Below are 27,675 nucleotides of genomic sequence, written 5' to 3' on the forward strand. Positions count from 1 at the left end.
ACAAAGTGCACCTATATAGTAAGTGGAGCTGATAAAATGGACATTGAGCGTAGAAACAAGGAGGTGGTCAGAATGTTATGCCGGATCAGTTTATGTTTAAAAAGCTGGTGAATTCTGAGTGAAATGCAGCACCACTAAGTTCCAGACAAACAATATTTACAAACAAAACTTTATCTGGTCGATTACAGACATGAGTTTTAATAGAACAATCTACTTCTGATGTGTGTAAATGCACAACAGATGATATACAACAGTTCATGTTTCCTAAATTTTAATAGAAATCACATTGCCTCATCATTTCCTACTTTAAGAAGAAAAAACAGCATCCACACTCACGCAATCACTTCACAGGACGGTAAATGGTTTGTGTTTCCCTGCTCAGGTAAAACAGCTTTCATGAAGAAAGCGTGTACCTGTTTAACGCTGTTTGACATGTCAGCTATAGAGCTTTGTAGATCCTGGGCAAGTAAAAGTGTAAACTTGCATTGTATATATAACAGCTATTTAGGATGCGTGTCCCTGAATACTTCCTGCAATCAGACTGGCCGGCTGGAGACTCCTGAAATGTTCAGCTTGAAGAGGTCTGGTAGGCTGCGCTCGGAGATTCAAGATTTAGGAGGTGCTTTTATGCCGTAGCTTCTCGTTTTCCTGTAAAAACACACAAGAAAGAAAGTCAAATGAAATGAATAACTCACTCTAAATGTGGGAGTTGTGCGCCGTTTCACAACAGCAGCTATGAAGGAACACATTTGTGGTCGGAGCCTGAAGGGAGTTTTTAGGAATTCGCCAGAACTAATGACCCGTAATCCGCCACGGTTTAAAAAGGGGCCAATTGACTCTGCTGATGGTTGATGTTACCTCAGACATGCAAAACAAATCCATCAACGTGAAGCTCACCTCCTGCAGTTTGGTGATCTCTTTTTTCAGGCGGACCATGTACTCGATCTTCTGTTTGTGGTTCTGGTGGCCGAGCAGTTTGCCATTTTCCTCCGCCAGGTGATCCACCTGCTTCCTCAAAACCTCCACCTCCTGCAAGCAAGTACAACAGGAACTCTCACATGAATGGCCGCTCCTTTGCGGTCCCATTAAAACACCCTCTGCTTTTCTCCTCTATCCCTCCATCCCAGCTCACCTGCAGGAGAGCCTCCTGCTCTTGGTCTTTCAGCCTCAGTTCTCGGAGCTCCAGGCAGCGGTTCCTCAGCTCAGAGGTCAGCTCCTGCACACACGTCTGAGACTGGGCCAGCGTTACCTCCTTATTCTGCAGACTGACCATCACAGACACATACAGACACACTAATCAATCCTCAAAATACATCACCAAAAAAATAATAAAAAAAGTTCAAAATGAATGAGCATTGAATTGAATTTGTACTGAACATGTAATTTTTCTCTTACGTCTTCTGAGCTTCAACCAGCTGCTGCATCAGAGCATTCTGGGTAAGAACAAGAGCAAAAGAGACGTAATTCAAACAATTAAAAGCCCAAACAAAGCTGTACATTTTTAAAATTCTTTTCCATTTAAACTTGTAAATGTTTAAACGAAGATGAAGAGCCTCACCTTTGCACTCCTCTCTTCTCGTAACTCCCGAAGAACCGACTGATGAATGACCTCCTTGAGGTTTCTACAAACAAAACAGAGGCACAAACACCAGTCAGTGTGACAAGCATCACATACATCTCAGCATGAATGAGAGTCACGCACACATACAAACATACGTACACCGATCAGGCATAACATGATGACCACCTCCTTGTTTCTACGCTCATTGTCCATTTTATCAGCTCCACTTACTATATAGGTGCACTTTGTAGTTCTACAGTTACAGACTGTAGTCCATCTGTTTCTCTGATACTTTGTTAGCCCCCTTTTACCCTGTTCTTCAGTGGTCATGACCCCCATGGACCCTCACAGAGCAGGTACTATTAGGGTGGTGGGTCATTCTCAGCACTGCAGTAACACTGACGTGGTGGTGGTGTGTTAGTGTGTGTTGCGCTGGTCTGAGTGGATCAGACACAGCAGTGCTGCTGGAGGTTTTAAACACCTCAGTGTCACTGCTGGACTGAGAATAGTCCACCAACCAAAAATATCCAGCCAACAGCATCCTGTGGGCAGCGTCCTGTGACCACTGATGAAGGACTAGAGGATGACCAACACAAACTGTGCAGCAGCAGATGAGCTATCGTCTCTGACTTTTATATACACACACACACACACACACACACACACAAAACGGATAGTTCTGGTCCTAAAATCTGATTGGCTGAGCCGTGTTCGAAGCCACTGTAAAATCCACAATACACACACACCTAAGATAAAGTAAGAATCCGTTTTTGTTTAAACTGAGCGGGGCCTTTTTTTTAAAAAAACTAGAACTGGGCTGGTCAGCTAGCCAACAGGCTAAAAACTCCATCATTAATATCACAAACTTGAATTCAACTTCTTACTACTTACAATACAATTGTGTAACTGTAAAAGGGCAATATAAAACACTAAAGAACGTCACATGAATGACTTCATTTCAGTCGGAAGTCATGTCAAACCCAGGCTGAATCCCAAACAGCTCCGTACTCAATAAATAGTGTTTAGAAATTCTATCCTCTACAGCCTAATCTGTTGCTGAATCCCAAATGACTATTTTTAAACTATATTATTCACTGTTGGGCTGCAGGACTATGTAGGGAGCAGGAAGCCGTTTGAGATTCAGCCCCAGCGTGAGAAAAGGGCGCCGCTGGATTGGTGCAAAATAAGACTGGTAATTTGGTGACAAAAAAGTACTTACAGAGCGAAGGTTTTTGCATTAAACAGTGCACTTTTGCATGTTATGTTATTGTGTGTGTGTGCGTGCATCTCACTCTGTAGCATTGCTGCTCAGGGACTGCTGGCTCTGCGTGTTGTAGAAATGCTCCAACAGACTCTGGATCTCCAAACGCATGTTCTCCTTCTCATTTATCTGAGCCTGAAAACACAGACACACATATGCTTTTCACACTGTATACACTCCCGGGCCACTTTATCAGAAACCCCTCTCTTGTAATTAGATACTGTAACTTATCATGCTCTAGTCCAGTGGTTCCCAAACATGGTCCTGGAGGACCCCCTGCCCTGCACATTTTAGAGTCTGCCCTGCTCCCATCACACCTGATCCAACTAGTCCATTAATTAACCAACCCTTCCTGAGTTGAATTGGGTGTGTTCTGGCAGGAAATGCCCAAAAATGTGCAGGGCAAGGGGTCCCCCAGGACCAGGGATAGCAATCACTGCTCTAGTCTAGAGGTCTTCAAATCCAATTAAATCCAGTTCCCGGTCCTGGATTTTGCAATCACTGGGAGGTGAGACACTAAGTAGCCAATCAGTTATATCAACAGTTCAGTTAACCACCAGTAATTACAAAAACACAGGACCGGAAACTGGATTTTGGGTCCGGATTTGAAGACCTCTGCTCAAGCCCTTACATGCACCTAATAATCCGATAACTGCAGAAAAACAGATTTTGGCAGTAATCCGATCAACACGTTTAAATGCAGTAATCAGATAATGGGGAAACTCCAGGTCTACATGAGTCAGACAGTAATCAGATTTCTGCTTTGCAACCAGCCAATAAACTCCCAGAAGAAGACGAGACTTAAACATAATGTAAAACTTCATACCATGACTTTTTTTTTTAAAACATCGAGTCACTTTACCTGAAAATATGAACATACATCATCTAGAAGATGAAAAATATTAAATCCTTTATTTCATCAAGCATGTATTTGGTTTCAGCGTCGCTCCAAAAGTGTATTGCTGCCATCTAGTGGCAAATCTGCTCGCTTATTTCCGGTACCACCATCTGTTTCGCACATGTGCAGACTGAGAAATCCGAAAGAAATCAGAGTAAGAGTTTACAGCACTGAGAAATCTGATTACTGAGCTACAATCCAGCCTCTTTATCAGATTTGATCAGATCTGATTTCTAGACCTTACTCCGATGTAAGAAATCAGAGCTGCGCTGTTTACATGACCCTTTGAATAATCAGATAACCGCAGAATTCTGATTATAATCGGATTATTGAGTGCATGTAAACACACCCACTGATGTGTTTAAAAACATCAGCAACACCTCTGTGTCTGATACCCTGAGAATGGACCACCAACCAAATGTCTTCATTATGTGTGTGTGTGTGTGTGTGTGTGTGTGTGTGTGTGTGTGTGTGTGTGTAAGCGTGTATTTGTGTTTAACCTCACCTTCAGTCTCTGGATCTCATCGTTCTTAGCCGTACGTTCTGCGTTAAGTTCTGCCAACAGCACCTCCATGGTCATCATGGACGAGCGTCTACTCTCTAGCTCCCTCTCCTGACTCTCCAACAGCGTTGAGAGCTCCCTGTTGAAGCTGTGTGGGGTGTGAGGAGTCTGAACACACACACACACACACACACACACACACACACAAACAAAAGAATTTATTGTTTTTAGAATAATTATTTTTTAGAAAAAAACATAATCACTAAATTGACAGTCACCTCTTACTTTCAACGGAGCAATTTACATGCTATTTAAATAAACATTTAGGTATTTAAAATGCCAGTTTGGCTCATCAAAAAGCACCTCTTTCCAGGTGGACCACTTCAAATTCCATAAGAATCCCAAAAGTTCACGTTTATGTTCAGGAACAGCACGAAAATACGTGCTGGCTGGTGTCCCTCACACGCTGGATTTGGATCTAATCTATATAGTTGCAAATATAGCCTGTGTGTCTATGTGCCGTATTTATTTGTTTACTATTTGCTTTCTGTAATATCGATTTACACTACTGTTCAAAAAATCTGGAATTGTTCAGAAGTTTGGAATCTAAGTCTTCAGCCAAATCAAACTAAATTGGTTTCAGACAAATGTATAAAATAATTCTAAAAAAAAGTTTTCATAATTTCTTGTTCACAGAATTCCTGAAATATTAAATAAATAATCTAAAATACATTTTGGCAAACAGCTCGTAGTGTTTAAAACCATTTAATTTTATGATATTAATAAAAATATCCGACAAGTTGATTTCCACCCTGACGACAGAATGGCCAATAGGAGGCCTGCAGAGAGAGGCTGAACAAAGATGTCTCTGATTGCTGCACTCACCTGTGGGTTCGCTTTAGGTGTAGCAGATACATGATTAGCACTTTCACTCCTCACACTCTTCTGCTCCTCCTGCTGCTTCAGCTGAACACACACACACACACACACACACACACACACACACACACACACACACCTCTTTAACATGCCTCAGGAATCATTAAAAAACATGAAACGGCACACGGACAACCTATTATTTGTGATTTTGGTCAACCTGTTTCTGTGTTATAATGTAAAAAAGGTGAGGCAGGTAAGTGCACACGCTACACCTGAACCAAAATGTCTTAGCATAACTACACGACTCACTGCGCCAACAATGTCGGTCGCCTGTTTCAATGTAGCACTTTATACGACTCGTGCTATTAAAAAAAATAAATAAAAATTTATTTGGGATTTTAAAATGTCAATTAACCCTTTTTTTGGTATTTTTTGGGTCAATTACAATTATAAAAGTATTTCCATGTAACAGTCACCATGCCATATGTTGTTAGTTTTCAGGAGACCCTGGGCTGCTCAGATATGCCATTGTTTGACATGTAAATGCTAACAGAAAGTTGATATATCTTCATGAATTTGGGTCGTTCCTTATCAAAAATTTACCCAGCACCTGCTCAATTTTGTATTTTTTTTAATTAAAAAGATCTTGAAAACAAGTGCAGTTGTAGTTATCTTTTCAGAAATTGTTAGTCTGGAGTGTCTGTGAGCTGAAAGTGCAAGAATTTTGATGGTGATTCATTCTATTTGTTATTATGAGTAAAAACAAACATTTAGCATAAGGCGGCCATGATTTTTATTGATTGTGCTCTTGGATTCAGGCTGAATCCTAAAACTCTGATACACAGCAAGACTGGCTTAACTCAATAATAGATATTTTTAATACTCAAAATCAATGTAAACTGAAAGCCCTTTGTTTATAATATGAAGGCTAAAAGCAGAGATGTAGTATAACAGTAGCGAGTGGGTTTGGGTGATTTTGGAGCTGATCTCTGGCTGATGGACGGTCACAGGTGGATGAAATCACTCTCGAAGGTGAGGCGGAGTCTGATGATGATTGATGTGTGAATCATGTCGCTGTTTTAACCCTTTGTTGGAATAAGAAGGCTAAAAGCACAGCAATAATATCAGGATTTTAGGTGATTTTCCGAGCCGAATTACTCAATGATGCTGATGTCACAGCTCGATGACGTCATGCTTGCTAGGCAGGTCTGCTAAATGTCCTGATTTGTGGATCATGTTTGTATCTTAAACCGTTCTGAAGTTATGAAGGCTAGAAGTGACCACGTGTCTCCGGGTCCTAAGGGCTAAACTGATTAAAGAGCAACTAAATGTGTTTTTTAAATTTATACTGTATACTGAAAGTTGGAAATAATAGAAATGCAAGAAGCTAACTTGGTTGTAAAGAAATCAGAAGTGAAAGATGATCATTCATGATCCCTGCATCCCTATATAATGAACTTACTAAATCACAAATATTAGCCAAACTGAGTTCTCAGTATTTTCTCTTTTTAACATTCTGTGATGCAGCAAAATCACCAGAACTTAGTGACACGGTTAAGTTCCTGTGCACACCGCTAACAGAATGAAGATTTGCTTTAACCCATCAGCCTTTAACACTGTAAGTATGTGGCGCACCTGCTCCTGCAGCATCTGTATGGTCGCCTCTTTCTCCGTGTTGAGGAGCTGAGCTTTCTGCAGTGAAGCGGTCTCTTCCTCTAAAGCTTTGCTCAGCCTCTCCACCTCCTCTGTAGCGTACGCCAGGTCCTCCTGCAGCAGCTCCAACTACAACACAACAGCAAACAGAGCTTCAGAGGAGGACAGCATGATACGGACAAAACTGCATACTGCAGTTGTGTTGCTGCACACTGCAATACGCCTTTTTGACTGCATTTTTTTTTCAAATTTCTCCCCAATTTAGTCGTCTCCAATTCCACCCGCTAGTTAGGACTCCCCCAATCACACGATACTATCAACGCTAGGAGGGCGAAGGCAGCACAGGCTTCCTCCGAGACCTGTGAAACCAGCCACCGCATCTTTCTGAACTGCCGCTCACGCAACGTCACTGGACAGCCGAACGCGCTCGGAGGAACGCCAACCGCCAGATCTGCTACGCCTGCGCTGACTAGCATCGCGATAAGTGATGGGGGAGAAGGGGGGGGACATCCTACCCACCCAGAGAGAGCGAAGTCAGTTGTGCTCTCGAGGACTCCCGGCTACGGATGGCTGTAGCATCACCAGGGATCGAACTCGCGACCTCCTGATGACAGGGCCAACGCTTAGACGGTTGCGCCACTCGGGAGCCAATTTTTTGATTGCATTTTTAAAACTAAACTTAGCATATTTGAAAAGACTACAACAGCACAGGACACGAGGCTGAAACAAATGAAGATAATTTAGATCCTTAACTGTCACTCACCTCGACGCGGTCCGATGCGACGCGCCGGTCAGAAGCCTCTCTGAGCTCTTGCAGTTCTGTCTGCATGTGGGAGATCTGCGTCTTCATCTCCTCTCGCTCCGAACTCACCGCTCCGTACTTCACCTGCAAACACAGCAGTGCTGCTGTTAGATTGTTCCACACTGAAACCACTCAGCATTCCAGTTAAGCAGGATTCAGACATTTACTTCTAAGCCCCCCATACAGTCCCAGTGGTGGATGAAGTACACAAACCATGTACTTGAGTTAAAGTAGAGATACCCAAGGTAAAATATTACTCCAGTAAAAGTAGAAGTTCCTCCCTTTAGACCTCCACTTGAGTAAAAGTACAAATGTATTTACTTTTAAATGTACTTAAGTATCGAAAGTGAAAGTACTAAAAGATTAATTATGACTTTAATGTCCTGTTATCATTTTTGTAACAAGACTCACTTCATTAACTCATTTTAGGTGAAAATACTCCAGTGTCTCTCTTGGTAAACCAGTCTTTTAATAGAATGTCATTAATTAGTGACGCTGATGTCTATTAAAATGATCATAAGAACAAAACACTGAAGGTAAACAGTTTCCATCAGGCAGAACTGAGTGGCTCTGAAATCACTTTACAAACAAGCAAAGTTTCAGTTTAAGATTTATTTGACCTTAGTTACAAGATTAAGTTTAATAAAAACTTTAAACTCAGGTTGACAGGTGAGTTTTCCTTTACTAAACTGCATCTGTAGGTCTCTGTTCATAAACATAAACTAGACAAAACTAATTTACTATAAAATGAAATCGTGTTTGTATAAATTCAGAAAAAAGACACGTCAGTCACAACTGCATATGTGTACATATTTCTATACTGTGGTCTATTTAAACAAAGTTAGGTTAGAGTCCCACTGAGTCGGTATGTCCAACAGGTAAAAACAAGCTCAAAACAAAGTGACCGCTGTGCCCTGATTGGTGTTTTTGCTTTGCGCTTCTTTCGTTTTGACATGTTACGTTTTTATACACACATAAACCAAAAGGAACGACAGATTTCGCAAAATGTAGTGGAGTAAAAAGTCAGATATTTGGCTAAATAAAAACTACTTAAGTACAGTAACAAATTACATTTACTTCGTTACTGTCCACCACGGTACAGTCCGTCCTGGTTAGAATTATTTTACAGTGCTTCTATTTCTTTCACTTCTTTTGGTTTTTGAAGGTTGCTGAACCTTCAGATTCAGCTTTTGTACTAACCCCTTAAGGTTCTCAATGAAGGTTCTAACTCAGTTCCTCACTCTCAAACACAGAACTTACATTTGTACACAAAGTATTCGCTGAATAATACAGCAGCAGTTAAATAACAAAATATTAAGATTACTAATTTAGCCTAAAGACTATGGGGTTAAATATACAAAAATACAAACAGTATGTATTTAATGTCAATAGAATGGCCATTATAGGTATGGTGTAAACACTTATACAAACCACAAAATATCCAAATCACTCAGAATGAATGGCAAATAAAATATGAATAACAATTTAAAATAAAATGATCTTTGACTCACGGTGATGTCACTGAGGTCAGCGGTCATCAGGGACAGACTCTGTTCCTTTTGTCCCAGTTCGGACCGCAGATCACGCGTCTGCTTCATCAAATCCAACACCACAGCCTGAAACACAAACACAGGCCGTCAGAACTATAAGAATTTCTGCTAGATTTAATTAAATTAATAATAATAATAAAGCACTTACGACTGTGCTCTGATGTACTTTTATCTATAAAAGTTGGCTAAAGTGAAAAAAACTGAATTTTGTTTCTACTTGGTCAATTTGACTTTTAAGCCAGTCTATGGCTTTTTGTGGTCACCAAGGAGAACAGACTGAGGATTTTAACCCCAGAGCCTTTTCTCTCCCTTTAGAACTGTTTTGCTGTGTACTGTTATGAATCTGTGAGATACTGAGGTTAACTTACTTTGTCCTGCTCTATTTTCTGCTCAAGGTTGGACACTGAGGCGCTGGCAGTGGTCACATCCTGCTGAAGATCCTTAATCCTCTCCGCCTGGATGATGGAGAGAGCGAGACTGTATTTATTAACTTTTTTCTCAAACACAAATGAAAATAATAAAAGAAAAAACAGAAACTGTTTTCTTTTCAATCGCAGAGGTACAGGCTATGCCCACTCCAGGTAAGGGGAGAGGACCTGCCCCAGGTGGAGGAGTGCAAGTATCTCAGGGTCTTATTGACGAGAGATTGGAAGAGGGATGGTGAGATTGGCCGCAACCTGGGACAGATGGCAGCAGCAATGCGGTCACTGTGCCGCACTGTAGTGGTGAAGAGGGAGCCAACCCATAAGGCGAAGCTCTCTGTTTACCAGTTGGTCTACATCCCGACCCTCACCTGTAGACATGAGCTTTGGGTACTGACCAAAAGAATGAGATCAAGGATACAAGCAGCGGAAATGAGCTTTCTTCGCAGGGTGGCGGCTACACTCTACTTGATACGGTGAGGAGCTCGGAGTAGAGCCGCTACTCTTCCGCATTGAGAGGAGCCAGGTGAGGTGGCTCGGGCATCTGATCAGGATGCCCCCCGGATGCCTCCCAGTGGGGGTGTACCAGGCATGGCCAGCTGGGACAAGACCACGGGGTCGTCCTAGGACCCGCTGGAGGGATTATATCTCCGAGTTGGCCTGGGAGCGGCTCAGGGTCCCCTGGAATGAGCTGGAGGAAGTTGTGGGGGACAGAGACGTCTGGGATTCTCTGCTCACTCAACTGCTACGGCAACACTATCTGGACTAAGTAGTTAATGATGATGATGATGATGATGATGATGATGATGAGGTATAGGTTGTAGCATTAAGCACTTCCACCACACACACACCCACCCGCTGTTGATTTTCTGTAGTGAGATCGAGAATCTGTTTCTTCAGCACAGCGTTCTCCTCCATCGACTGCAGCAGTTCTCTGTGAGACGACATCATCAGAAACATCTAAAACTCTTCAGCTCACAGTACAGTCAGTATAGTTACAGAAGCAAGTAATGAGAATTACTTATTTCTGCTCGTATGATGGATATGAACTCACTTTGACGTGCTCTCTCGGTCGGCTTTCAGCTGCGACCTCAGACTGTTAACCAGCTCCCTCTCGGCCTGAAGAGAATTCATCAGCTCCTACATAATAACAGCACAAAACTCAGAATTACTGAACAAGATTAAGTGATTAAAGAGGAGAAGAAAGAAGAGGGAGTTTATAGTTGACACTCAGCAGGAGAAAAAGAAGGAAAGGAAGGAAAATGAGAAATAATAGGAAAAGTAATGAAAAGAAAATGGTAAAAGAAAGGGAAAACTATAAGGTGATAGGAAAGAAAAGGAATGGAATGGAAAAAGAGGAATGGAAGAGAAAATGGATAACAGAATGGCAGGAGAAAAGTGAAACCAAACAGAATAGAAGGGAAAAAAGTGAACTGAACGGAAAAAGAGGAATGGAAAAAGAAAAGGGGGAACAGAATGGAAAAAGAAATGAAAAGGAAAAGGCGAACCAGAATGGAAAAAAAAACAGAAATGGAAAAGGAAAAGGGGACCGGAATGGAAAAAGAGAAAAGGAAGGGAAAACTGAGGACCAGAGTGAATAAAAGGTGGAAAGGAATCGAAAAACTGGATGACAACAACAGGGGAAAAAAGGAGACAGAATGGAAAAAGTGGAACAGAACAGAAAACTGGAAAATGAAGGACAAAAGGGGGAACAAAATAGAACAGAACAGAAAGGAAAGGACAAAAGGGGAAAGGAGGAGAGAAGACAGGAGAGGAGATGAGAAGAAAACGGTAGGAAAGGAAAAGAAAAAGTCAGAGTGATCCTCACAGTGATTTGCGCCTGCTGTTCTGCGCGCTCTCTGTTTTTCTCCTCCAGCTGCTGGTTGTATTGATCTGCCTCAAACTTAAACTCAGCCTGCAGCGTGTCGAAGGCGTCCTGCAGCAAACGCTGCTGTTCCTGCAGCTGCTCCCACTCCAGCCTGAAAAACACACACACACACACACACACACACACACACACACACACAGCACAGCGAATAAATGAATGAAACGACTCACAACAAAAAAAGTCACTGTAAGGTTTTTGTCTACACTGTTCTTTCAAAACAATCTGAAGTGCTGAGTAAATGGAATACACAGTAATTAGCTGTCAGGTTCTGGATATCGTCAGCAACAAGCACAATCAGTGCAACATGAATGATATTTTATGGAACAGAGTGGATTTAACAGTTACTAAAACGCCAGAACCATATATAACCACCCAGCACCCACCTGACTTTATCCAGCTGTAGCTGTGTGCTGATCAAGCTGCTGGACAGGTGCGTGTTCTCTTTCTCCTGCTCGGTCCGTCGTTCTTTCAGTTCCATCCTAACGGCCTCCAGTTCTTTATCGGATGATTGCAGGATCAGCCGCAGATCAGACACTTCACTGCGCAGCACTGCAGGGTCAAAAGGTCATCAAACCACCAATCAACATGGTGCAAATGATAAAGAAAAAAAACACTTTTGTCTGTACTTTCGTCTATGTTGGATTGTAAACACTATTACTATTATTATACTAGCATAAATAAATAAATATATATAAATATAAGTAGATTTTTAAAAAGTTTAACGGCTCCTCTTGCACGCAGTGCTCTATTTCTGCTTTTTAATATCACAATCATCAGTCTGAGCTGATTTAGCAGTGAAATGAAAATATTCCGCTGAAAATAAAAGTTTTGCAGGGTGGATTTAATAAAACATTGTAAATATGTGAAGGACCGTCTTTTTTAAGACCCCATGGTGTCGACAAAAATAAGCCCTCAGATACTCAGGAGATACACTGACCATCTGCTGCGGTCTTCTCCTCAGTGAGCTGCTTTTCTAAAGTGCTGATCTTCTCCTGAAGCTTCTGCTGCTCCTCCAGCAGAGAACACCGCTCAGAACTGAAGTCCTAAAGAGACAGAGAGACAGGGCGCTGCTGTAATAATGTGATTTACTTTAACATAAAAGTAGCCACAAACAGCCATAAAACTTTTCTTTTGATTGTGTAACAGTAACTGTGTTAAAGGGGACCCATTATACTCATTTTCAAGGCTCAATATTTTATTTTTAAGGCTTCACTAGAACAGATTTACACCTTCACTGTTCCAAAAACATAGCCCCTCCACGTTCCACCCCTGTCCTGCAGTCTGCAGACAGACCCTTCTCTCCTGAGCAGCCGTAAACTCTGCTGTGGCTGTTTCTCCAGCGGTGTTGCTTCTGCCGGATCAGTTTGATCCAGAGTGGATCCTGAAAGTCCGGTCAGCGTCGTCTCCACATGGACACAACACTAAACACACTCTTCCTCCTTCAGTAGCCGCTGTGCGCTGTGTGAGGGGGCGGAGCTCGCCGGTAGGCGGGCAGTAAGGACTGTGTCACAAGATTGAGTCATCTTGTAACAAAGGAAAAGGGCTGGAATTCCAACGAGGCGTTTCAGGCAGCTGAGAAAAGCAGGTTCCGTGGGAGAGAGTTTCTCCCTCTGGAGGGAACGCTGAGCTTTGGGACTTTGTAGAACGTTTTCATGCACAACACACTAAAGGAAAGAGGAAAAACAAAAAAGCATAATAGGTCCCCTTTAAACTCAGTACTGCACTACTGCGCACATCCTACCTCCTCTCTGCGGGTGGACTGCTCCGTTGCTGTGGAGACCTGCTCTTCCAGCTTGCTGATCTGCTGAAGCAGCTTCATGTTCTTGGCTTCCTCCTCGTCTAACTGGCCCTTCAGACGACTGATCTGATCCTGATGAGCGAGGGACATTAAGTTATTAAGTCGTTAAACATGGCTTTAAATGTTATTAGAGAAAAGCAATCCAAAGATTATGGTTATAATAGTTACAATCAAGCAGCGTCTCACTGTCAGTACCTGCATCTGCTTCAGTTCTTCTGTAAGAGCCTCGCAGGCCACCTCACTCATCTCTGGTGGAGGCTGTTCAGTGTGAATATCCTCCAGATCGTGTTCTCCCGAATGACCGTTTAGGTGCTCCGGGCTGGAGAGCGGCACCAGACGACTCCGCAGGTTATAAGCTTTGGTCGGGGTCGTCAGGATCTAAATAAATAAATAAATAAATAAATAAAAAATGAAAACACGTGGAGAGCAGCTTTAACAAACAAAATCATAAGGGAACAAACAGTGTTGATCTTTTCCCTCAGAAATTACTGTGGACAAAACTCAGATTTTCAAAATTTACTTCAAATCAAGCCAATAAACCACAACATACTTTTCTGCTTCTTCATAGATGATTCATCTTTTACAAGCAAGAGATCTTACAGCAAAATGGACTTCAAGCAAAAGACCATATGGGGTCAGAAAATCACAAAGTCTATTAAATGTTATTTAACAACTGCACACGGTTTGAGGCGAGCGTATGATGATTCAGGCATGCCGTTAACACCATGCTAATTGGTGAAACGTAAGCAGCTATTATTTGTTAGTTACATTAGCCTCAGAGCTCCATTGCTAAAACTAAAGCCGGGGTTACTCTACACGACTTTTACCCCAATTTTAGCCCGATTTTAGCCTCAGTTCTCAGTCTGGCTGAGTCTGAGCTGGTCAGCTCTAGTTTGCAGATTTTTGGGTGAGTCTGAGTTGAGTCGTGTTTGAGGGGCGCAGACTCAGATTTTTGGCCTCCCGATCGCGTTTCAGACCAGTCAGAGTTCATCAAACGTGATTTTTTTAACCCGACTCTGAGCGAAATCTAGTCTAAACTGATCAACGACTCAGTCTGAACAGATTCCTGTAACAGCCAATAAAAACTGAGAGCACGAAAAGAGAAAATACAGCAAGTAAACAAAGAAAAACGGTGAAAAGTCTCTCTCGTGTAGAGCGAAGCTTTTTAATGAGCCGAGTTTAAAACATGAGCAGAACCGAGTTTATCTACGTTTAAACCTCAAAAAAATACCACACTGATCACGTTTACCTGCTGCTTCTTTACCCCGTCACTGCGAACAGCAGAGGAAACAGCATCAGCAGCGAGCAGCTCTAACTTTGTTCATTTGGGTCTCCTACTAAGTTGAGTAGTGTGTGATCCCCAATTATTTTAGTCACCGAAAACCCAAAGGCTTAAAGAAGAAAACTTCAGACACCAAACATGTCTTGGCTGATCAACTGCTTTTGAAATAAAGGGGTGAAACGAGGGAATCTATTTTTAGCTAAATCAACACTTTAAAATCTTTTAAAGATTTCAATGAATGTTACTTTCACTCTTTGTGTACCTTAATCGTTTCTGCGTGTATTTTATTGAGCTGTGACACTTCCTGCTTGGTGTGCGCTTTAGTAGCTTCCAGAATCTTCTCCAGGTGCTTGTTGGACTTTTCCAGGTAGCGTTTCTCAGACTCCAAGTCCAGCAGCTGCTTCCTAGAGAAGAGGCAGCACAGCTGGGCTTTAGGCTCGCAGACATTTGTACAACAACACAGCAACAAATGTGTCCTTTGTATGTTATTTTGCAGTGGACATTAACGCTGCAATATTTAGTTGACAAAAAAAGGAAGTCAACGTGGATTTCATCGCTGATGCAACACTATCACACTGACAGATTACATTCTGACAGACTGTAATACACTACAGGAAGTGTAGGGGGCGATATGGCTTCTACTGTTTCATTTAAAAAGCCTCTATAATGTTCATATGATCCACACAGTCACTCTGACAGACTGTAATACATTACAGGAAGTGTAGGGGGCGTATGACTTGTGCTGTTTCGTTGCATCATGAAATAAGAAATAACTTGTCACTCACAGAGAACTTTAAAGCCAGAGAGAAAAGAAGTGAGAAGATAGAATAGTTGATTAATTAATTAATTGAATATTAGTTAATAGGTTAATTGATTATAGTATTCATAATTCAGCATGTAGCGTAAATGGATTCTACTTCTCAGTGTGTTTACAGTGTGTTAAAGACTGCAAATGAACTTAGTTTGATTAAAAAAAATATTGTCCTCTTAGCTGTTCATATATTTGCTTACTTGCTGGCCTGCTTGTACTCATCGAACGCCTGGATGGTGGAGGAGAGCTCGGACTGTTTCTGCAGCAACTGGGCCTTCAGCCTCTCCACGGAAACTGAGGACAACGTCTCCATGGTGACGGGGGTGGAGTAGGTGGGTGGAGCTGTCGTATTTAAAAACAAGGAAGAACTCAAACTGAAAAAGTTTGCAGTGTGAACATATGCTTGGGCAGAATAGGATCAGGATAAATATCACACGGGCTATTAGGTACAAGCTTTAAGTGCTTACTAACGATGTATGGAGGTAAATTTATAAAAATAAACAGTAAAAATGTAAAACTGTACCGCCGAATCAGCCCTCGCTCTCATTCAAGCATCTCGCGTTTCTACGAAATACGTTTAGCTTATGCTACGGACAAACTCACACTCAGCTGACAGGCTTTCAACCAGCACTGACACAGATTAATCAGCCTCACTCACCTCCAGAGGCCTCTGCAGCCTCCTCAGTCTGCATGAGATCCTGGAAGGCTTTCTCCAGCTCAGCTGCGGATTGGGACACGGCCTCCTGAGCGCTCTTCACGGACTCCAAAGCTTGCAGAGCACGAACTTTCTCTTTAAGGCTGCAGTTCTCCGCTGCGTACATCATCATGCGGGGATGATGCTCTACCTGAGGATGAAGAATTTAATCAGGACGTTCCTGAGAATAATAATAATAATAATAATAATAATAAGCAGAATAACCACTTCCAGCTGTTCCTTTAGTTTTGCCATTTGTAGCAATTTTTTTTTAATTTGCACATTTATATTAAAACCATAAAAATACAATAATAAAACATTGTTTTATTATTGTAATAACCACCCACCCCCCACCTTCAGGGACTTAATTTTGCCTGTACTGAAAAATGTATTGAAGCGGGACACAACCACATTGTATCGAATCTAATTATGATGCATATATGAATGTATATGAGGTCCGAACCTGTTCCCGGAGCAGGCGGATCTCCTGCAGCAGCTGCTCGATCAGTATCTGGTCCTGCCGCTGCGGTTCGCTCTGCTGTCCCGTCTCCAGCTCTCGCTTCAGCTGCGCGATGCGGTCGTCTCTGAACTTCAGGATCATTCGGTTAGACTGGATGAACCTCTCCTTCTGAGCCCACGCCTCCTCCAAACGGGACACCTTCTCCTGCAGGACCTGCAGCGTCAACACGGCGGTTAGTAACTGCTCTTTTGGAGGAACAGTTTGCAGTCAAAAGTAATAAATCGCAATACGTGTCAATATGTCATATCAAAATACATAGCACGTTACAGATCTTCAAATATCATCAATTTCTAATTTGGGGGCGGTCATGGGCTGGAGGTCAGGGATCCAGGCTTGTGACCGGAAGGTCGCTGGTTTGATCCCGTGAGCTGACAGTAAGTGACTGAAGAGCCCTTGAGCAAGACACCTAACCCCCAACTGCTCCCCGGGCACCGTGGATAGGGCTGCCCACCGCTCTGGGCAAGTGTGCTCACTGCCCCCTAGTGTGTGTTTGTGTGCATTCGCTAGTGTGTATGTGGTGTTTCACTGCACGGATGGGTTAAATGCGAAGGTGAAATTTCTCCGTTGTCACTTACTCTTAATCTTAATATTGCCATATCGTGGCTTAAACATCATGAGTAAAAAGGATCAATAATGATAAAGAATAAAAACATAAATCCTGTTTGCTAATATCCTTAGCATAAAAGACTGAACATCTATACTGCTTTTAATGCAATGATCGTCACCTTTTTCTCGTCCTCCCGTTTTTTCCAGAGTCGTACAGCCTGAAGGAAGCGAGTCTTATATGGCAGCTCAGCGTCAGACGGGGCTAAACAAACAACATCATACAATTAGTCTTATTTTTCTTTTACAGTAAAAGGGGGAGTGTCTAGAATGATGGGTCGTGAATATAGATGGAACCTAGGCTTGACAGATCATGTGCAGTATACTATCGTACTTCCTCTTGGTATGGCTTGTTATTTATTGATTTGGTTAGGTAGTTTATTATTTGGCATTTTTAAGTGTGGTTTGGCAGTTATTGGTAAGAGTTGGTGGTTTTTAGTTTGGTAGTTTATGGTTTGGTAGTTCTTGCTATGGAATCTGATCAAAATCTTTATTTACATACTCGCTAAATGTAACCCTGTTCCAAAATTCGGCTCATCATTTAGTGTAAACATTAGTGTAAACTATGCATGTGTACATGTAAACATTTTCTATTCTGTTAGAGCTATTAGTCTGATTATTAACACATTATCAGACTGCATGTAAACGTAGCCAGCACTGGAAAAGGTAGTGTTGTGCCACAGCTAATCCCTCAAAGAGGATATTCAGGTGTGCATGTGTACCTGTGTGTGGCTGAGGGCCTCCAGGCGCAAGTTCGTTTATGTTGTGGCGCGCAGACAGAGCGTTAGCCAACTGCTCCTTCAGCTTCTTCACCTCAGCCTGCAGCTGCTTTACATTACCCTGAGTATCCTCATTTATCATCGCCTACAGGGAATCAAACCACAAGCAGAGAATACAAAACGTCAAAACAAAGTCACTATTCAGACAGAGATAACAAAAAAACGCCTAATCAAGCATAATTCAGCAAACACAATTAACAGCAATAAACAGGGTCCTATGATTTTCACGATGCAGAAAACACAGACGAACGTTTTGTTCATTCATCTGTTCACAAATCTAATATTTTTCTGAAATCCTGTCATGTTTCATTGTGTGTACATCACAGCGTACCTAAGTGGTCAGTTGAAAAAAAGGGGAAGCATCCTACATACATACATATATATATATGAACAAATTAGTAAGTATAAAAAAATAAAATTACATAATATTAACTGAATAAGCAGTATTGTCTACTGCACCTTGTTCTTGATGAGTTTGGCTCTCTGCGCGAACTGCAGGGTGGAGAGCGTCTCTCCGAAACATTTGGATCCCGGGTGGACGTTAGCTATGATGTAGGTTTTAGCATTGCCTCCCAGAGAGTCCTAAAAGAGACCAGACACACACACACACACACACACACACACACACACACACAGGTCAGTCAGCCTCTACACTGATCCTTTAATTGCTTAAATGCTTTAGACAGAAAAACAATTCCAAGAAGAATTATCGTAAGGACACGTCAATCACCTTTTTTGTCGATTTCAAATTTCTTTATAGTCAAATGCTTTTTGGCCAATTTTGGCTTTTTTGATGTTAAATCTGAAGCTCAATCCATGTATGAAAGTTTGCCAGTACTTTCTATTAGCCAGTCTCAACTTAAGTAACATTATTTGCTTTTTAATGGGCCAAACTGGCCTTTTACATTCATAAAAAACCCAGCTACCTAATTAAAGAATGTGATTCAAATAAAGCACAACATAGTTGAGTAAGAGGTATATGCATAATTATCCTATGACATTTTGGTACAGATGCAGCAGCATCATTCAAACACAGCATTGAAGCACTTTTCTTCCTGTTCACATTTACATCGTTAAAAAATAAATAAATAAATCAATTTGCCTATTTCAATATTTCTTGCAGATTCTGGGTCATTTTCTGCCCATGTTTACAGATAACAGTGAGTCATACAGTGTCAGAAATCATATAATTAGGTCTATTAGAGATACCGAACACCTCCACACGCTTAAACTGTTGCTTCAAAGGAATGCTAGACAACATTCTCCAAAAGCTTACTGGGAGTCAACTCCATAATTAAAAACCTCTGTTTGTAAGAGTGATGCTCAGATGGTGAAAGCTATTCACATCTGAGAGTAAAGCACACACAAACACTATAAGACCACATACAGTATAACCTCTGTTTGATTTTCTGACTGACCCTGAGCAGAAAGGTCAGTTTGGAGTCTCTGTAGCAGATGTGGCGGGTTTTCCCATTGGACACGTCCACCAGGGCCATGATCACCTGACCCAGACACATCAGGGAGCGGTTTATACTGCTGGCCTCCTGCAGGGTACAGGGCATAAGACAGTTTTATACAGCTGAACCTAAAACTGTTAAATATAGGGAACAACACATTTTAGGAAGGGCTTCTTGTGTTTGATCACAGCATAAAAGGAGAAACTCCTCATTGAACTTGAGAGAACGTTTGTGGGGGCGAAAAATAGTCAATAATCTAGTAGATCCTGATAAAATCTCCTACTCACCTTTAGTCGTGATCCTTCTGCGTGGGTGTCTCTCTGCCTCTCAGACCCCGCCAGATCTACCAGGTTGAGCTGGGACGTCCTGATGTTGACCACTTCCTGTCCGGTCTCCTTAGACTCCAGCGTCATGGTGAAAACGGCGTGAGAGCGCGACGACTCACGATTCATTGATGTTGATGCCACACGACGGTTACGCCAACCCATAGACAGCACCTGCACCGAGGCACACAGACAAAAACAAAATCATACACACAAACTTGAGTATCAACACTTGAGGTGTATCAGAATAATTTCAGCCGACAATTAATTGCTATAATAATAGTTTGCCATTAACAATTTGGCTGTTTTTGAAACAATTAAATTGCATTACAGTACAAGACAAAAGTGGCCAAATTGCTGTCTTGCTTCCCAACTGTCAAAACCTAGGCCCATTACCCATTTCACCCCTCACCCCTACCACTTAGCCCTACTCATCTGTTTTGCATTTTCATGCTGAAGGGTAGGGTGTCCCAATTTTTGTTGAAATAGAGGGGTAGGGTGAAGTGAGGTTTTTCAGAGGCTCCAAACAGAGAGTTATGAGGAAAAAAGAGGAAAAAAAAACAGCAACAAGCGACCAAAGAGACACACAGATGTGAGAATTTTCTCACTTTAAAATTCGACAACCATTGTATTATGTTTATTTTCGTTTATTCTCGTCTCAATGTATTATGGTCCTTTTTTTCCAAAACAAGCATAAAAAAATAGTTACCTAGCTAATTTTCCCATTCCACCTTAAAATTTGAACAAGAATCTGGTGAATATCGGACTTCAGCTTCATATCACTGAAGAATTAGGGGTGGGTGATAATAAATAATCGCCCCCCTCTTTGAAGATCATATGATGCCCTAAATGTAACTAAAGCCCAGCAGTGAGGAGCTGAACTTTACCCTCCTCTGCTGTCACTGCAGACTGGCAGGGTCGCCTACAGAGCAGCGCTGGTAGCTGTTAATGAAGTGATGCTCTTTTTATTTGAGGGTCCCATTTCAGAGGATGATTTCAAACACTACCCTGTAACTCAGTTCCAAGGGGCAACACTTGAAAACAAGGGGTAGGTGTAAAAATATGAAATGGGCCTGGGCCTAGCAGCTTACAGCTGAAGTTAAAACAAACATTACTCACTGCTGCCCTCTGTAGCACCAGTATTATTGAGTCGAACAATTGTGATCAACTCAACTGATATTTATGTAATGACTGCGACAGGCCTAGCTACCCCCTCACGGTATCTGACCTGGTAGGCCTCAGCGGCAGAGGCGGCGTATTTCTCCACAGCTCCCTCCACAAACACCCCCTTTTTAATGTCCTCTCGCAGGAACAAGCTGGCCGACGCACTGTCCAGTAGGTCAAAGATCTGCTCGTTGTAGATCTCTATAAAAGAGCACTTACACAGGAAGCTCTTAGCACCTGCAGACTAAACACACAGACAGAAATCAGATAAGAGAGCAACAATAAACCAGGCAAAGACCAGACTTTATTAAAAATAAATAAACACATAAATAAACGACACAGGTGGTTCAGTTTTGTACTGTAAGAGTGGGTGGTGGTGGCTGTGTTGACCAATGAGATCAAACATCAATGGAAAAAGGATTAGTGATTGCAGTCCTTCTAATTCACAACATAAAAGAGCACTGATTTTTTTTTTTTTAGTTTAGCTCATTTTTGCAAACAGCACCATGTTTGCCAGCTATTAGAAGTACAACCTCATTTCCAAAAAATTTGGGATACTGTGCAGAATGTAAATAAATACAGGATGCAATGATGTGCAAATCATGTAAACCATATTTTTAAAGGAAAATATTACAAAGACAACATATCAATGTTGAAATTGAGAAATTTTTTGGTTTTTTGAAAAATATGTTCCCATTTTGAATTTATTGTCAACAACACGTTCCAGACACTGCTGTAGTTTTGAAAGTGAGATGTTTTGAAAGTGAAATGTTTTCCCATTCTGGTTTGATATAGGATTTCAGCTGCTCATCAGTTCGGGGTCTCCTTTGTCGTATTTTTCATTTCATAATGCGCCAAATGTTGTCAGTGGTGACAGATCTGGACTGCAGACAGGTCAGTTTAGCACCTGGACTCTTTTAATATGGAGCAATGCTGCTGTAATACGTGCAGAATGTGGTTTTACATTGTCGTGCTGAAATAATCAAGGCCTTCTCTGAAAAAGACGTTGTCTGGATGGCAGCATATGTTGCCAAAGCATGTATATATCATTCAGCATTAATGGTGCCTTCACAGATGAGCACGTCACCCATGCCATGTGCACTAATACCCCCCTATACCATCATGAATACTGGCTTTTGAACTGTGCACTGATAACAAGCTGAGTGGACACAGTGCCCATGATTTCCAAAAAGAATTTCAAATGTTGATTCGTCAGACCACAGGACACTTTTCCACTTCCCCTCTGTCCATTTTAAATGAGCTCAGGCCCAGAGAAAGTGGCAGCATTTCTGGGTCCTGTTTATATATGGTCTCTTCTTCGTGTTTTAGAGTTTTAACTTGCATTTGTGGATGCAGTGATGAACTGAGCTGAGCCCATGCAGTGATTTCCACTACAGAATCATGTCTGTTTTTAATGCAGTGCTGCCTGAGGGCCCAAAGATCACGACCAGCAAATACTGGTTTTTGGCCTCATCCCTTACATACAGAGATTTCTCCAGATTCTCTGAGTCTTTTAATGATATTATGTACCGTAGATGATGAAAAGCAGAAGTTCTTTGCTCTTTTACGTTGAGATACGTTATTCTTCAATTGTTGCACTATTTGACGGTGCAGTCTTTCACAGAGTGGAGAACCCCTCCTCATCTTTACTTCTGAAAGACTCCGCCTCTCTGAGATGCCCTTTATACTCAATCATGTTACTCACCTGTTGACAATCAACCATCAGGTGTTTTTTTTTAAGCATTACACAACTTTACCAGCCTTTTGTTGCCCCCTCCCAATTTTTTGGAACGTGTTGTTGGCATCAAATTCAAAAAACAAAAAAATTTCTTGGTTTCAACATTTGATATGTTGCCTTTGTACTATTTTCAATGAAATATAGGGTTTAAATGATCTGCACATCACTGCATTTTGTTTTTATTTATATTTTGCCCAGCGTGTGATTTGGAAGTGCGGTTGTAATTAAAAATGTTTCTATACATATCAAAACGATAGTTTGCCAGCACAGCTGGGTTCTTTAACAGTGCAGCGCTTCAGACTTCAGGTATGTTTTTTGTGTGTTATATATGATTAACAAACCAGTAGTTTAGCTTAGCAACAGGGAAAAGCTCAGCCCAGTGCAGCTTTCAAAACACACAAACTCCCCAGCGCACTCCTTAGCCCACCCCCCAGCACACTCCCCAGCACACTCCCTAGCCCACTCCCTAGCCCACCCCCCAGCACACTCCCTAGCCCACTCCCTAGCCCACCCCCCAGCACACTCCCCAGCACACTCCCCAGCAAACTCCCCAGCGCACTCCCTAGCCCACCCCCCAGCACACTCCCCAGCGCTTCCGCTTCACCCACATTCAGGAAAACATTGTCTGAACCCCTAAAACTGAATACAGCAGTGATCAGCTCACCCGCTCCACCTCTCTGTTGATGAGGAAGAACAAATACTCAAAGCTGCGAGGAATAACACCACGCAGCTCATCAGAGAAATCATTCAGCTCGTTAGGACCTACAAACAAAAACAGCCACACACACACACACCCCTTATATCAGTATATAACCCTGATCACAGAGCTGTGTACAAGCTATATAAACATTTTAATAATTCACTACAAGATACACAAAATACTTTTATTCTGACTTACAATTCCTTCTTTTTCATGTATTTTCTCTTTTATATATTTTGGCTATTTTATTCTATTTACTATTATTTATACTTTAAATTTTCATTTTTCATTCCCTTTACAATGTTTTTATTCTCTCTATTACTGATTCTTGGTTTTTATTTGCTTTCCTCCTCGTAAGGCCCTTTAAGCTGCATTTTAACGCATGAAAGTTGCTAAATAAAGAATTACCATTATTACCAACATCATTATTATTGTTGTTGTCTTTATTGTTAATATTTATAAAAGTTACTTTTTCCAACACTACAATCTGCTAAAACTCAAACAGAATGATGAATGTTTGGCTATACTGTATTCTACATTTGATTCCTTTCAAAAACATACCTAATCTAGTCATGTTTAAATTATTTAGGTACCTATTTCATTTATTTAGTATTTGAAGAGTTTCGCACTCATAAAAGATTGATTTGGGAAAATCAGAGATGAGAAATGTTCAATTTAAAAATTAGATTTTTTCTGTTCTGTCCGTTAAACTGAGTGTTCAGACAAACACCTTCAGTTAAAATTTGTTGATAGAATTGTTGGGATTTTAAACCACTGTGACTCTACATTTGTGTTAAGCAGTTTTGGACAATAAAGTTTTGGACTCTGCTTACCCAGCATGGTGAACGTCTTCCCAGAGCCAGTCTGTCCACTGTATCATGGGAAAGAGAGGAAAAAACATCACAGTGTGAAGAACAGAAAGAATTTACTGAATCTGACTTAAACTGATCAATGACTAGTAAACAGAGCAGACGAGGACTCACTATGCGAATATGGTGCCGTTATAACCGTTCATACACGACTCCACGATGTTCTTCGCCACGCTTGAGAACACAGACTCCTGCAAAACAGACACGATCAGAACATAATGGACCGAGTACATTTCAGGAATTTTTCAATATCATATTATAGAGAACAACATAAGACAGTAAAAGTAACAGTTACTAGAAAAGTTTACATGAACTAATCACAGTCGCCAGATTCTCAGACTCGTGGTAAATCATAATAAGTTTGTTTTACTTCGATTATGAAACATTAAATTATGTTAAATGTTATATTTCTGTTTATTTGTTTTTTATAGGATCCCCATTAGCTGCTATCATGATAGCCGCTACTCTTCCTGGGGTCCTAGGTGGATTTAGGCCAATCTAGGTGGATTTAGTACAGATTTTTACATTTTATAAAGTTGGCATGTGTTGTATCTTATTTGAGCCAAGAGGTGGGCAAAATGACGATATATTATCTTAATCATGATCAATTTTGTCATCATGATAAACAACATGCTTTTTTGAGTATATTGTAGCTACAGCTGGTACTTAAAAAAAGGTTTCGGTGCGGTTTTTAAATGCTGTCTGTGTGTGGAAATATTGATATGTAACATAAATCCTGAAGATGTCATGAAAGTATCATGATTTGGTATTTCTGCCATATCGCCCACCCCATTTAACCCGATGGAACACACAATTAAAATCAAGATATTTTAACACATAAAATAACAGAAATTTGAATCAAATCTTAACCTTGGAAATGAAAGCTATATCAAATCTGAGAAACTGAATCGCTACACCCCGACCTAGAGGAATGATGAACAGACCCCAGATCAGCTGGGAGCTCTGTGGTGTTTGTGTTTGATGTGCCGTCCGCATTTCCCAGATCAGTCCTGCTCTCAGTGCTCACCTGAGTCGTGTCCATATCAGCCACGTGATCGTAGGTGAAAGTTCGCGGCTCGGGTTTGGAGTGCAGGCGCACGGTGTGGGGCGACGTCACCGTCAGACACAAACTCCGATCGCCATCTGTGGTCAACCCGCTGCCCTGGGTCAAAGGTCGAACGCGCACATACACCTTAATGGCGTCTCCATCACTGCTTTAGGAACAAACACAGAGACAAAACATCAGAGAGCGAAACAGGACACAGCCGGACAGTCTGGCAGAGCCGGACAGTCTGGCAGAGCCGGACAGTCTGGCAGAGCCGGACAGTCTGGCAGAGCTGAGCTGTAACAAATCAGACTTTTACATAAAGACTATTTATTTTTACAGCTGTTTTGCGTAAGTGTCGGCACCCTGACCAAACTGCACATTCTGTTAAAATAAATGAGCACATTCTCTACAGAGACACACTTCTTTAAGGGTTCTATACTGAGGAAAATGGTTCTATATACAACCATGAACACCCAAAGAACCCCTCTAGTGCAGTTCTGTAATTTAATTTGATTCTTGAGAATCATTTTTACTTGCAGTCGAGTTTATTTAACTGAAATAACAATACAGTTTTGGTCTTTGGCTGCTTTTACCCTCCTCTGCAGACTACCTGTGGTACAGTACGTAGAAATGAACCTACCTGCTGGACTGGAGAGGTAAGGTTGTGTCTCCAGACCCTGCATGGATAAAAACAAGACTGAGCTCTTAGGGTTGATAACAAGGACGCTGTAACTGTAAGCAGTCAGTTCTCTTTAAACACAATTACTTCAACATCAGTGCAAAGATATTATTCACTCATCATTTTAACTGTGCACTCGTTCATAAGAATCAGATTCAGGCAGAAGCTTCTCCACGTTTAAGATGTATATTCATATTTATATGAACTGCCTGTTTGCCCGTGTGTGTTCTCCAACCGTTCTGTGGCATTACAGCAAAAACGAATGTTTTATTCTCACAAACAGGATAAAAACTGGGATGCAGCATTAAAAATTAAAAAGACCTACCAAGTTGAACAATTAAAAATAAACCTGAATGATTTCTTTGCTTTTAGTAACATTTTCCGATTAAGTAAAAAAAACAGCAGGATTGGAAGATAATGTAAGTAATGTCAATAATGTAACGTAATAATGTAAGTCCACTTCTCCAAACTTCTGTTTTCATAATCTACATACTGTTTTCAATGCTGATTATTAAAAAAAAATTCACACACAAATGTTGTATTTTTGGCATTTCTGCCATTGAGGATGTGTCATAAAACATTTTTATTCTGGTTCACTTCCTTAGAAATGATAAGGAAAGTATCAAAGTCAAGCGAGTCAACATTTAAAGATATTTTACGTTTTGTTTGAAATAATAAATGATGATGAGAAGCACATGTGTGTACACGGTGTGGTAATGAGTGAGAATTAGGGTTTTAAAAAAGTTTAAAATAAAAAATTATTATTTTAAATGAGCTTCTTACTGCACCAAACAGAGCCCAATTGATCCACTAAATTATATATGTTAAATATTCATAAACACTGTTTAAAGCTGCTGTTTTGTGAAAATGGGCCACATGGTGTTTGTTAGTCGTGTTAAATCATAAAAACCCTTTATTAGCCGTGCTTTTCGTTCTAAAGTGGTCGAAATTAAACGAACAAAACAGGTTTTTGATTAACGAAGCTGATGTTGTGGCCGGATTTTACAGGGCAGCGAAATATGGAACATAAACACAACAAAACCAAGTCAGCTTCTTAGTCGAATTTTGCCGTTCCACCTTAAACGGTGCAGCCACAACGTAACTGCTGCACTATTTAAGGTGGAACGGGAAAGTTCGTAAAGGAAGAAATTTAAGCCTCGTACAAAAACAAAGTTAACATTGCTTCCTCTGCCCACGAAGCTTTTTATATCATACTGCTTACCGTCGAGCCGCATCTATATAGAACTAATAAAAGTTAAACGTATTTAAATATTCGGTTTGAGTTCATTTAGCTGGTGTTGGCTAACCCAGTTACCCGTATTGACACTTAGCTCTGTTATCATCACACAAAACAGTGAAGAGCTGAAACAAAGCGCCTCTAATATTCATCCAAAAGCAGCGAAATCAGTAACAGTACCTTTTCCTTTGGGGTTCATTGTGTTATGTGTCATTTCTAAAAAACAAAAAAGCCAAAAAATCTTCTAATCGACATCAAAACACTTCAAAATTGGCGCGGCGGGTTTTGAGGTAAACCCATCTCTACAGCGCTTTACTATCGCTGCGCCACCTGCAGGCCTGGAGGACAGGCTCTCAATCGGGCTGCGTCTCAAACGGCCCCCTACTCCCTACCTAGTGCGAAGTGTGAGTTGTGAAATTGTGGCTTCTTCACTAAAATGTCGCACTGAAATGAGGAAGCACACGTGGGCGAATCTTTATTATACATATAAATGTACTGTTTGTGCGCAGGAGCGATTATTTTAAGACTCAGGCAGCGCACTACGTAGGGAGCATAGA

General features: G+C 41.2%; 1 protein-coding gene across 1 annotated transcript; it reads right to left on the reverse strand.

The window, feature by feature from the left end:
- Nucleotides 1-366: 366 nt before the first annotated feature.
- kif15 (kinesin family member 15) lies at nt 367-27,408 on the reverse strand. The gene is made up of 35 exons (XM_036573532.1): nt 27,299-27,408; nt 25,843-25,879; nt 25,182-25,368; nt 24,269-24,345; nt 24,119-24,156; nt 23,250-23,347; nt 20,912-21,091; nt 19,648-19,857; nt 19,322-19,447; nt 18,363-18,485; nt 17,847-17,988; nt 17,247-17,329; nt 16,465-16,674; nt 15,966-16,152; nt 15,508-15,649; nt 14,759-14,900; nt 13,410-13,592; nt 13,158-13,286; nt 12,354-12,459; nt 11,800-11,965; nt 11,357-11,507; nt 10,583-10,668; nt 10,384-10,462; nt 9,475-9,561; nt 9,068-9,172; nt 7,518-7,640; nt 6,737-6,883; nt 5,108-5,188; nt 4,226-4,390; nt 2,854-2,957; nt 1,559-1,622; nt 1,396-1,433; nt 1,133-1,265; nt 898-1,029; nt 367-648 (listed from the first exon to the last, which is right to left on the reverse strand). Exons 1-35 carry the CDS (start codon nt 27,330-27,332, stop codon nt 613-615), a joined length of 4,131 nt encoding a protein of 1,376 aa, XP_036429425.1. The 5' UTR covers nt 27,333-27,408; the 3' UTR covers nt 367-612.
- Nucleotides 27,409-27,675: the final 267 nt, after the last annotated feature.

The sequence above is a fragment of the Colossoma macropomum genome, unplaced genomic scaffold, assembly GCF_904425465.1.
Source record: "Colossoma macropomum unplaced genomic scaffold, Colossoma_macropomum, whole genome shotgun sequence".
NCBI classification, from domain to species: domain Eukaryota; kingdom Metazoa; phylum Chordata; class Actinopteri; order Characiformes; family Serrasalmidae; genus Colossoma; species Colossoma macropomum.